Here is a 13,679-nt window from a genome sequence, read left to right on the forward strand (position 1 = left end):
AAAAAAAAAGTTAGCTGTTCACATAGGGCTCCATTGTAAAGGGGGTGATTTTGAAGCGAAATCCGCTGTCAAAATCAGCCTCTTTTCCCCCGTGTGAACTAGGGGTTTTTGAAGTGGTTTTTGGCAAAAACTGCGAAGTGGTTTTTCCACCTCCCATTGACTCCTGTTGGTTTTTTAGGTGGAATTCACCTGAAGAAAGGTCATGTCGCTAGCGGAAAAAAAGCTGGCGGATTACATAGGACTCTATTGTGAGGAGTTTTTTGGAGGAGGATTTTGAGGCAGATTCCGCCTCAAATTCCTTACCGTGAACCCTACCATTCGCTTCTCTATCCCTACAAGCCATCTTTCTAGGTCCATATCTACCAAATATATATTTTAGTATGAGAGAGATATTTTGACATATACATATATATATATACATATATATATGTATATATACATATATATATATACATATATATATATATATATATATATATATATATATGTATATATATATATATAGAGAGCCACACGGTGGCTCAGTGGTTAGCACTGCAGCCTTGCAGCGCTGGAGTCCTGGTGTTCAAATCCCGCCAAGGGCATAAAACCATCTGCAAGGAGTTTGTATGTTCTCCCCGTGTTTGCATGGATTTCCATCCCATATTCCAAAAAAGACATACTGATAGGGAGAAATGTACATTGTGAGCTCTATGTGGGACTCACAATCTACATTAAAAAAAAAAATATATATATATATATCAGTCGGTCTTAGGGCAATGATATTACCCCTTTACCCCTTCTATAACCCAGGGGTAATGGATCAAGCACAGCTCATGTCTCAACTTGGTATGAGTAGATGACAAAGGGAAGAGAGAAGATCCAGGTACGGTCTACGTGTTACGCTCAGGCACAGAACCTGGAGATTGTCTTCTCTAGTGGCCACTGGCTAAACGAATGAACAGTCTATGGAATTCCCTGGTCTTCACTCCTAACCCCCAGCAAGGAGATATAGATTTTACTGCAGGAGGATTATTAGGTCGCAGGCCCCAGAATAGCCATGGACTAGTGACAGTAGTGCGTATGTGCTAATAGAACAGTCAGGAACAAAACCATGATGTGATAAGACAGGAGTAGTCGGAAATGAAGCCAAATGTCAGAACCAGGAGGAAAACAACTGGAACCAGGTAAAATCAGGAGTGACGTCAAGGACAAGATCAATGTCAAGGCAATTCAGGATTCCGAATTAATAGCACAGGAGGTAAGACATCACTTGCCGGACAACCTAATGGTACCACTTAAGGAGAAGAGCAGTGCCACAATACATGGAGACAGCCGAGACTGGGATTAGTCAAGGAGGTGTCTTGTTGTCTCGCTGGACGTAGCCAACAGCAGGAGCTGTGACCATCTGATGGAAGGGCTGCAAGATCTACCCTAAAACTAGGCGAAATGCAGTATTACAAGACATAACCTGGAAACCTATAGTCTAGATGGGTAACTGGTTGGTGCCTGGATTGACGCTGCTTTTCTACTGGAACCACCATAGATAAGCGACTACTATTATAGTACTTAGTGACCTTGAGAAGTCAAACCAAAGGCCTACACGTAACTAAGTGCACAATGGCTGATGGCTGTTCTTGTTGCCACCATCAGGCTCTGGTCACCATTCTTCCATGGCCAGGTCTGATATTTAGCATGGCATAAAGTCCATTGTTATCAAGTAATATGTAACAATACAGCAAATATCTGGTCGCGTTCCAGTTTGCTATGTACACAGCTTGACTGATACCTGGTTTTCTGGGCAAACATTTAGCATACTTTATCCAGTAAATATCGGCACGTCAAAATGTTTGTTCTGGCAAATAAAACCAGGACAAGACTGAAACTGGATGAGTATTGTTATCTTTAGTCTATGGAGGTGGCGCAGGAGACTTGAGAATCCTATGGAGGTCAGTGGATATACCTTCCTCAATGTCAAGCCCGTTCCTCCACTCCAGCAGGACCTGATTTTAGATGTTCTATTAGAAGATTTGGAACCATCAATGTTCCTTACGTGGTGAAGTGAAGAAAAAGCATCAATAGTGATGGAAGCGACCACAAGAATCATGACCGTTCCAATAAGAAACCTGACGGCAAAAACTCAAGACAGGACATTTAAGGGATACTCTCCATATGGTTAGCAAAGGGGTTCTATCAAGTTAACAACATCTTCTTAGAATGAAGCCATCTTGGAGATCAGTAAGGAGTCTAGGTGATCTAACCCTATGGGGCTATATATAGCACTAATATAGAACTATATATGACCAAGTAATACATAGTCGTGTGAAATCTGCTAGTATTGGTCTATGCAGCGACTCTTGAGATTTTGAGAAGGTAAACCATGGTACGTACTATATACAGAGGCATAACTTCAGGGGGTGCAGAGGGTGCAGGAGTCTTAGGGGGCCCATAAGCACTGGATTCAGTATTGAGATTGCAGTTTCCATCTGGCCCATAAGCCAAGGAGACCCTCAGATTACCCGAACCACACTAAGATGGATTAAACTCCTTAGCCCCCGTAACCATCACTAGCAAGAATTCCCTGTAGGGATGAGGTCGGGGCCCGGACAAAAGTTGCAACGGTGCCCACAAGACTATAGTCACTGGTGTAACTCATGTCTCTGCAGTAAGACTACGCCACCCTTACGTTACACTCCCAGTTGGGCCCAGTGCCCATTGTCCATGAGTTGACATGCCAAGTACTTTTGCACATTGCACCTGTTGCACTCCTTCTTGCTGAGGATCCCTACCTACCTCAAGGACTCTTACCCTCTGAATTATACAAGACGGACTGATTTATACCTGTTGCTTAAGTAGTTTTCTGCCTGCACTTATCCCCGTCGTCGTCTTGAGGCCTCAATAGTATTATCCCCTGTGGGAACGTAAACTCTTATTGTTCTCGTATTGCACTTGATATAAATATTTGCACTGGATGCATTTGATCCTGTTCTCGTAGTGTCGGTATGGTGTCTCTAGTGCTATCGCCTACATCACGGGTTCTATGAAGTGCTTGTTTTATATAACCTGCTGTGGCATTCACCCCCAAGATGCAACGCTAAGGATGGCTGTATATAAAGGGGGTGTTTGCAATGTCCCCCAAAAGACCCGCTGCTAAGATGTTTCATGAATGCATAATCTCCTTTGCACTGTTTTATGTTGTTTTAGGATTGTTTCCACTGTTTTGGGTGTCAGGACTTCAGCAGGGTTGGGTGATGCATGGGCTGCACAACCTGTCACCTATATAATATGCCACGGCACAGGTGACAATACACAAAAAGGGGGGCAGTGCTTGCAAACAGCAAAACCCAGCCATGTATACAAGCCAGAACTAGGCAGCATATGGTCCACCTCTTGCACAACTATAAGCACAATCCCGCACACGCCCTGCACGCCGGATCTGCACAGATAATAGCGTCTCCATCCCTATATGTGACAACATGCACAGAATCCAGACCACTCCTTAACAAACAGCCCAGCGCTATAAACCGCCCCACAACTAGTTAAACCGCCTTTTGTCTGCGAGACTTGCCCATAACAACCAGGATTCAGCAGACACGCCGAGGATGTGTGCAGGTGCCCTGCCCTAAAAAGCTGGCCGGGCCCCAGACATGGCAGGTACTAGCGCAGAGGGTTACACCAAGTCCAGGATGTTTTTCTTACTTTCAAAAATAACAAAAAAAGTTCCGTAAAATTCTAAAAGTAAAAGAAAGCCGCTGCTATGATGACCGTGACGCAGACGCCGCTGACATTCACGCACATATTTCTCATGCCTGAAATCTTCAAAGAGAAGGAACTAAAGTCTCCACTTAGATCATATCTAAACGTCAGAGAAGACTCGGACGGGAAGGAGCCCTGTAAGTGGGGGACATTGAAGCAAGATGGCGGCAGCTGGAGGGAAGGGACTGCATTTTGCCATGCAGTCCCTGGCCTATTCCCTATCCGGTGCAGGGCCAGTCCATCTCAAGCGAATGTTCGTTCAGTCCCCTGGCGAGTGTCCATAATAGCACAACCCCTTTAAGTGACATCCTATCCATTGGTCACATGGCCACACCGCAGCTCAGTCAAATTTAAATCAATGGGGCTGAGCCATGTGACCAGCAGGTGTGATGTCACTTCCTGACAGCTCAGTCTCATAGTTCTGGACATCCCCTTTAACCACAACATTTCACATACTGTATTATTACTGACATGAGGTTATAACAGTGGCCCAGGGGTTATCTCTGTTGCCTTGCCGTGCTTGGGACTGGGGCTCGAATCCAAGCAAGGAGACCTTCTGTATAGCCTATGCAAAAATCAAGGGAAAAAAATAGGTGCAATTTGCCGGTACCAACGTGCAAAATGGAAAAGCTGCGTTTTGTTGTGACTATGGAGCAACTAATAGTATTTATGCGTCAATTGTGCTGCAATAATGTGTTGCACGGACCCATAATACAGCACACAGTGCCTGCTAAGGTACCATATGTTATACTACAGGGGTCACAGCTTCAAGCAGGCCCAAAAGCCCTGGGGGGCCCACAGGTCACCCTCAACACACTAAGGCTGGATAATCTTCTTTGATCTTTCGTGGCTGGCAGTCTGTGTATTGTAAATTTATCCACCCTGCCCTCTGGTGCACTGGAGTGGGAAGATCATTTATGATGCACAGCCTTCCACTGTCAGAAAGGAGAAAGCGAACCCTTTAATGGCAAAAATAGCAGTTGGTCAGCAACATATAGTCAAGGAGGGATTCTATAGAGGGATCAGATGGGATTGTGGTTAATGGTTGGGGCTAAGGGTTGGTTTTGCATGCAGAATTTTCTTTTTCACGGGTTGATTCCCTGCTTCAATGGATGGCACGTTTAAAACAACCCTTAGGCGTCTTATAAGGTGTCTCTTCCCAATATGAGGAGACCATTACCATAAACTATACATTATAGTGGGGCTTGGTATAGGTTCTGCAAGGTATTGTTTCACAGGTACTATATAGTAGAGACTCCTTGTGCCCCAGTACAGAGAGCTCCAAGGAATTATCCATCACACGTGACAGCGCAGCCCCAGCCTGACACTACTCGGAGGAGTTGTAAGAGGGCGGCGAAAGATATTGAACTTTATTCCAGGCCTCTTATAGTACATGCCTGACACTCCGGATCTCATGTGACTCATGACACGGCGCAGCAAGGAACCGAACGCAAAGATCAATTTACACCACACACAGATTACGTCTGCCAAGATAAATAGCCTGCACCTCCTGCCGATCAAAGAAGCCTTTGTCACCTCAGGAGAGTCTAGAATATGGCAGGAATGAGGGATCAGAGAACAGGTGGAAGTGTATGGGGAGATGAAAATTTAGGAGGATGAGACCCAACATTGATCGATCCGATCTATCTACCTATCTATCTATCGCCTATCTACCTATCTATCTATCTATCTATCTATCTATCTATCTATCTATCTATCTCCTATCTATCTATCTATCTATCTATCTATCTATCTATCTATCTATCATCTATCTATCTATCTATCTATCTATCTATCTATCTATCTATCTATCTGTTACAGCCTATCAGGTACAGTTGTAGCCTACACTATCCACATCCACATGTACAGAGCCACCAGTGTACAGTGACTTGTGGGTGTCAATTTTTGCTTTGGCTTCAGCCTTTGCAATGGGAAGTTGAGCCGAAGCTACAAAGGAATCTCTAGGTAGGGCAATGTTCACATCTGCTTCAGATTCTCCATCTCATTGTCTGTTCAAATTCGTCGGATGAAATAATGTTGCAAGTCCAAGTTTCTCATTCAGCGGTCTCAGTTTAAAAGGATGGACACCTAATGGATCCCATTATAGACAGGGGGGTCCATCAGACATGTTGGTGTCCACTATTTTAGCAGCCCGTGTGTCTGTTCTAAGTCTCCAATGGACCAAAACAAAGGACACTCCAGCACACGTGTACATAGAGTCAAGTCACAGTGAATACAGCCTGACTGTAAGAGGTTTTACCACATTGATTTTACAGCGGAAATATAGATAGAAGGCCAGAGACCCCCCCTTCCCCCCGCCATATATACTGTGCAGCACAAGTACCTGGGACACAGGGGGGCAACATTACCAATTGTAAGTGTAAAATTACCATAGTAGATGTGAGGTTATCACATTATATAAATGGATATAATACCAATAGATAGATAGATAGATAGATAGATTAGGAGATAGATAGATAGGAGATAGATAGATAGGAGATAGATAGATAGGAGATAGATAGATGATAGATAGATAGATAGATAGATAGATAGATAGATAGATAGGAGATAGATAGATAGATAGATAGATAGATAGATAGATAGATAGATAGGAGATAGATAGATAGGAGATAGATAGATAGGAGATAGATAGATAGGAGATAGATAGATAGATAGATAGATAGATAGATAGATAGATAGATAGGAGATAGATAGATAGATAGATAGATAGATAGATAGATAGATGATAGATAGATAGATAGATAGATAGATGATAGATAGATAGATAGATAGATAGATAGATAGATGATAGATAGATAGATAGATAGATAGATAGATAGATAGGAGATAGATAGATAGATAGGAGATAGATAGATAGGAGATAGATAGATAGATAGATAGATAGATAGGAGATAGATAGATAGATAGATAGATAGATAGATAGGAGATATATAGATAGATAGATAGATAGATAGATAGATAGATAGATAGATAGATAGGAGATAGATAGATGATAGATAGATAGGAGATAGATAGATAGATAGGAGATAGATAGATAGATAGATAGATAGATAGATAGATAGGAGATAGATAGATAGATAGATAGATAGATAGATAGGAGATAGATAGATAGATAGATAGATAGATAGATAGATAGGAGATATATAGATAGATAGATAGATAGATAGATAGGAGATAGATAGATGATAGATAGATAGGAGATAGATAGATAGATAGATAGATAGGAGATAGATAGATAGATAGATAGATAGATAGATAGATAGATAGATAGATAGATAGGAGATAGATAGATAGATAGATAGATAGATAGATAGATAGGAGATAGATAGATAGATAGATAGATAGGAGATAGATAGATAGATAGATAGATAGATAGATAGGAGATAGATAGCTAGATAGGAGATAGATAGATAGATAGATAGATAGATAGATAGATAGATAGGAGATAGATAGATAGATAGATAGATAGGAGATAGATAGATAGATAGATAGATAGATAGATAGATAGATAGGAGATAGATAGATAGGCGATAGATAGATAGATAGATAGGAGATAGATAGATAGATAGATAGATAGGAGATAGATAGATAGATAGATAGATAGATAGATAGGAGATAGATAGATAGATAGGTGATAGATAGATAGATAGATAGATAGATAGGCGATAGATAGATAGATAGATAGATAGATAGGAGATAGATAGATAGATAGATAGATAGGAGATAGATAGATAGATAGATAGATAGGAGATAGATAGATAGATAGATAGATAGATAGATAGGAGATAGATAGATAGATAGATAGATAGATAGGAGATAGATAGATAGATAGGAGATAGATAGATAGATAGATAGATAGGTGATAGATAGATAGATAGATAGATAGGAGATAGATAGATAGGAGATAGATAGATAGGAGATAGATAGATAGATAGATAGATAGATAGATAGATAGATAGATAGATAGATAGATAGATAGAGATAGGAGATAGATAGATAGATGATAGATAGATAGATAGATAGATAGATAGATAGATAGATAGATAGATAGATGGGAGATAGATAGATAGATAGATAGATAGATAGATAGATAGATAGAGATAGGAGATAGATAGATAGATGATAGATAGATAGATAGATAGATAGATAGATAGATAGGAGATAGATAGATAGGTGATAGATAGATAGATAGATAGGAGATAGATAGATAGATAGATAGATAGATAGATAGATAGATAGGAGATAGATAGATAGGAGATAGATAGATAGATAGATAGATAGATAGATAGATAGGAGATAGATAGATAGATGATAGATAGATAGATAGATAGATAGATAGGAGATAGATAGATAGGTGATAGATAGATAGATAGATAGATAGGTGATAGATAGATAGATAGATAGATAGATAGATAGATAGATAGATATGAAGTTGATAAAAGACATCCTGTACATTGTGGCTTTAGTAAGAAATAAATCTAGCGTTGTAATGACCACGTATCCACTACAGATCCCAGCATGCCCAGTGCCAACCTATAGAAAGTGATGGGTCACAATTTGCACCCTGCCATTTGGGCATTAGGGCAGTTGCGGGGGCCAGGAGGGGGGGCCCTCAGTCAGAGGACACCAGTACATGAGATAGATACATTGTATATGATTATAACTATGGTGGCTGATAAGGGACCCGTCATTATTATTCCCGGGGGCCGGTATAGGCTCAGTTCACACCTGCTGTGTAACATAAGACCAGCGCGGGTGTAACCTTACTGCACAGCACTAGTTATAGTATGAGGAGCGGCTCAGGGTGTATATACTACCGTATATATAGACTACTAGAATAATCTGTATATACTTACAAGTTCCAGAATGATAAATGCCCCAGAGTAAGTCCTGAGCACCTCGATGCCGCTGGGCAGCCCCCCGGAGGCGGCGGGGTAGGACATGGCAGCGGGGCTGGGCACCGGGGGGACTCCTTGTTCAGCCATGCTTGCTTTGTTTGTGTGACAATCTGTGTGTCAGGTAACAATGCGCTGTCAGCCTGCTGTACCTGAGGGCGTCATGTGACCGGCAGCCAGGTACAGCCCCCGCCCTGCCCAGCCAGGCTGAATGCTGCCTTAGATTCCAGCTCAGGAGGGCCGGGCAGCGGCGGTGACACTCCAGATGTAGCAAAGAGCCAGGGGATCAGAAAAATGTCAGGAATTACTGCCGAAACCGGAGCCAAATGGCATCAAAGGTGACGGCAAGAATATCCGACCACGTACCTTATCGTAGAATCGATGCGGAGTCTGGAAGGAAGCGTCGGCCATTATACTGGGAATCTGCAGAGTTTATTATACAACGTTTATGGCTACATGTTTATACTGATCTTACCGTGTTATATGGCGGCACAGGATATAACCGCCATACTAGACGAAAGGTGACGGAGGAAGATCAACAAATCCAGTAGTACTATAGGGGTCCATGGGGTGTATCTATACGCTGAGCCCCAGATTGCGCCTCCTATGGTTTACAATGGGCAGCAGAGATCGCAGCAGGGTGCTGAGAAACATAAGCGTCCTGCTCCATCGTGCCGAGGACGCCGCGGATGAGTCCGCAGCCAGAGACCCCCGCTGACTGGAGGGAAACCTGCCCAAATTCCTCTTCACTTTCTGATGTGTGAACAGCCCTCCATGGCCACCAACTGTTGAAGCAATACAGACGTAATCATCTTATTATGGAAATGTCAATCAGACTGCAAGTGCACTGGGGGCGGAGTCTAATTTACAAAATTTACCTTCAGGCAACTGCAAGTGTCCTGGCCCACCCAATGACGCCCCTGTACATATAAATGACATTTATGACTTCTCTCTGTGTCACGGCTGCCTGTAGGCACTTGTCCCAAATCAGGCTCCGCCCCCAGTGCACTTGCAGGTTAATTTGCATATCCATAAAAAATTATTGCTTTGTTTCTGGTTCTCTGCTCCGATTAGAGGATCCTACATGGTACTCTTATTGGTTTGGGAGGCGTTTTGGATGTGACAGACTCCCTTTAGGTAGATACCCCATTCAGTCTGAACTCTTCACTAAGCTGTTCCTCTGTCACACCTCCTGGAAGTGTCTCTATACAGTCTGATACTCTCAGCACTGATTGGATAGTTAATACCGTTAGGACACGCCCCATTGACAAGTAGCGATAACACCCAGCTGTTCATTTATCCATAAATTTGCAGGAGGAGCAACAGAGGAACAGCAACATTGCAATGATTCTCCAGGATTGCTATGGCTAGTATAAAGTAATACCCACTATGACACATGCTGCGAGTCAGACGTTACACAAGGGTGGCAGGTTCGGTAGTGATTAGAGACTTCGCTAGTGATTCGGTTGTGACAGGAGGAGGAACAGAAAAATTACCAAATAATAAAAAAATACATGGAAAAAATATATACAAAAAATCTACTTGCTGCTCATTAGATAAATCTGGTTACGACAAAGCTTTCTTAGATGACATATAAAAGGCATACCATTATTTGGCAATCAGGAATCTAGGAAAGCTGGGTGGTAGCATCCGTAGATGCAAAAACAAAACAAAAAAAATCATAACCTGGTCCTGGGAAAGAAAAATGAACAACACTGGGAGCAGGAGATAGATCACCAATATTTATAATGAGGCAGATTTACCGTTCTGAAACCTGAGAAAGCTGGGTGATGAATTTGAGTGATTTCTGTCGCCCACCAAGCATTCTCAGATTAGATTCTGGAAAAGCTGGGTGGCAACCCCCGGTCGATGTTGTAATGACAGTTGTAATAGGTACCATGTAGATTAATCTGGTTCTGGGAAAGCTGAATGAGCAGTGTATCGATGGGATGAAGATATATTTGCTATTCAGGACCCTGAGAAAGCTGGGTGACAGCAACTGAATGCTATCAACTGGAGGTGGTTTCAGACTCTTGAATGGCAAATTGTGTAAAATTATTGCCAATCAGGGCTCTAGGAAAGCTGGGTGTCAGGTGGTAACCCTTATAAAAATCAATTGGAGGGGGGGTGAGGGATTTGGGAAAGCTGGGTGAGCGTTTTTACTTTTATCTGGGATTATTCAATTTTTTTCAAGAGATGATGATTTGTTGATCAGGTCTCTAGCTGGGTGATAAACCCTATAGGAGTTGCAATGGCTGTCATCAGGGTCATCCAGTGAAATCTAATCCTGGGAAAGAAGAATTAGCAATATGGGGGATATATCACTGGCACATTTACCATTCACGTACCTGGGAAAGCTGAGTGTCTCCTGACTACTTTTACCCAGCATTCTTAAATTATGAAATGTCCTATTATAGTTATAACCCATCCCTGCCACACACAAAGATGTGACATTCAGGACTCTAGGAAAGTTGGGTGTAAAAGCTATTATGGCTGACTTGATGAGTCAGTGGGGGAGGGGGGGAGGAGCTGAGTTTTGTTATTTCTTCATCTTGCTCCCATGTATTATATTCTTAGGAATTGCACCTAATCTCGGGTTTCTATGACTGCACAAGAACACAAGACCCGGTGGTCCGATTATAGGGGTAATAGGGAATTAGGAAGCAGAGGTGATCGGCCTTGGTTACATAACCCCTGCAGCAAACACGGCTCTGTGGCAATGCGGGCAGATGTAGCAGAGCTGAACTTCGCAGGGTTTATGAGATTTTTCCATGGGGCAGATTTTTAACATTCTTGTCAATTCTTCTCACTCTGCTGATTCACACTATTAAAGGAAGCACACTGCCTATGGTTAAACGCTTATACCCCAAGATAGTGTAGGAATCGTGTTAGGACAGCGCCACCTGCTGTTTATATTGAACAACCGTTCTGTGTCCACCTATGCTGAGATGGACGCACATGCTCAGACCTGTTTTACCAGGGATGCTGAGGGGTCTCTTCTTGTCAGAGGAGATACTGAGCGAGTACAATTGTAGTAACTCTGTCTCACTCTCTTGTCGCTTGTTCAGCGCCCCCCTCTGACCAGCAGAGAAAATTTTCCAGTATCCGGCTGACCACGCCGTAGATCAAAACCGAGCATGTGCGTCCACCTGAGATGGACATAGAAAGCGGAACCAGTTTTTTCTGGGTGATAAAAACTGATGGATTTTGAAGCAGAATTTGGAGAAGAGTGAAACAAATTCTACGCCCAATTTGGTGTCAAATTCCAAGGTGTATTTTCCGATTCCCATTCATTTCAATATGAGCCACAGGACAGATTTCAGTGTGAAATTCGTACGTGTGAACATGCCCTTACTGCTTCTAACTCATCAATTAAGTCCTGGAAAGAAAAACTCTTAACCCTTTAGTATATACCCTTTGATTTAACTAAAGGGAAATGATATATATGCAAAAAATTTTGTACTGTGCAATAAGTAGAAGACGACATTGAGGCGGAAAAGTTCCTGACGGCTATTTCCTGATATGCAAATGCTAGAAATCCTTTGCTGTGTATGTCATATGTCAAGTTTTAGTGCGTGCCATACAGATAGATGAGATCTGCCGTTACACGTGGTGATGCCTGCAGCTTTGGGAACGATTGCACCCCTATAGAGCAGTCATCCTCTATATACAGTATTTAAAGGAACTTTCTATTAGAACAAATACTCAAAGTGTAATATATAGGGGAACACAAAAGAGAGATCAAGGGGCGCCCCCATCAGTCCATCAGCTCTGCCTACCATGTAGCAGACCATGCAGCTGTTAAGGGGCCCGTGGGGTAAAGGGCCCAGCTGTCAATCCTCTCCTGCATTTTCATGCAGCAGCCACTAGAGGGTGCACCATGTAAGTTTCCCATGACTTTTCTCCCCATTGAAATCCATGTACCGCAAGCCGGACGTCCCTGCCCTCAGCCTTTGTATTTCTGGCACAGTTACAAACACTTCACATGTTTCCTATTCAGTCTCCTTGTTCCGGGTTCCCCGTACAATGCGGCTTCTTGTACGTCCCAGGTGTTTCCTAAACATATCAAGAAATAGGTTTGGATATTTCCATTGAAGATTGGTTGTGGCCAGATAAAAGCAGAGTACACAGAGCGTGCCACGAGACTGCTGCCAGGTGTGACAACATGACATTAAAGCAAGGGAGGTGCGGAGGGCGTGGGGCCTCCTAGAAGGCGGTTTATTCTGGGAATGAAGATTGTACACCCAGATGTGCACATACTAATATCTATCTATATCTGCACTGGGTTGTCTACCATGGACAATAAATAGATGATTATTGGGTGACCTACTGCTGGGATCCACCTAGTGATCGGCGCTGATCAGTGAGGGAGCATGGCAGTAAGTGTCTCAATTCCCTACACTGCCACCCCAGGAAAAATGAAGTATTGCACGGCTCACACTGAAACTAATGGGCTGTTGGTGTACTACAAGGGTGTATTACAGTATTTCCTCCATCATAGGGCAGTATAGTAATCTAAGATGGGGCCCTAATACAAGAGATAAAATATGGCTGTACAACAGCTACCTGACACTGACCGTACGTAATAAATCCTGCTCTACTGTACGTGTATATTGTAAAATACTTCTTCATGTATTGCTGACTGTACTCAAGTATTCTTAGATGTCATCTCCTAAACCCGTGTATGTATACAGTATGCAGAAACTGGTCTGTCCTAAAAGTAAACCATTAACAGGTGACATCTAGGTTCAGTCACACTAAATGGGTCAGATTGTTGTGATATGTAATGAATACTCAAGGCTTCTGTTATGTACAATACAGGGGTGTAACTAGGAACTGCTGGGCCCCATAGCAAAATTTTGACTGTCCCCCCCATCTCCTACATGGTATAACACCCCCTTTCCTGACCCCACACATGAAATAACACCCCCATACACAATATTAAGCCCCCTTTACTGATGCCACACATAGTATATTGGTCCCTTTATTGGATCTCATACAGTATACTGTCCCTTTACAGACTCCCAC

General features: G+C 42.5%; 1 protein-coding gene across 1 annotated transcript in view; it reads right to left on the bottom strand.

The window, feature by feature from the left end:
- MAL2 (mal, T cell differentiation protein 2) overlaps nucleotides 1-8,775 on the bottom strand; it is a 35,981-nt gene extending 27,206 nt beyond the window's left edge. Inside the window, exon 1 of the mRNA XM_075270289.1 lies at nucleotides 8,613-8,775. Coding sequence (XP_075126390.1) covers nucleotides 8,613-8,741 — 129 coding nt within the window. The 5' untranslated portion in view covers nucleotides 8,742-8,775. The remainder of the gene's footprint in view (nucleotides 1-8,612) is intronic.
- Between the last annotated feature and the right edge of the window lie 4,904 nt (nucleotides 8,776-13,679).

This window comes from Leptodactylus fuscus, chromosome 4 (assembly GCF_031893055.1).
Source record: "Leptodactylus fuscus isolate aLepFus1 chromosome 4, aLepFus1.hap2, whole genome shotgun sequence".
Lineage (NCBI taxonomy): Eukaryota > Metazoa > Chordata > Amphibia > Anura > Leptodactylidae > Leptodactylus > Leptodactylus fuscus.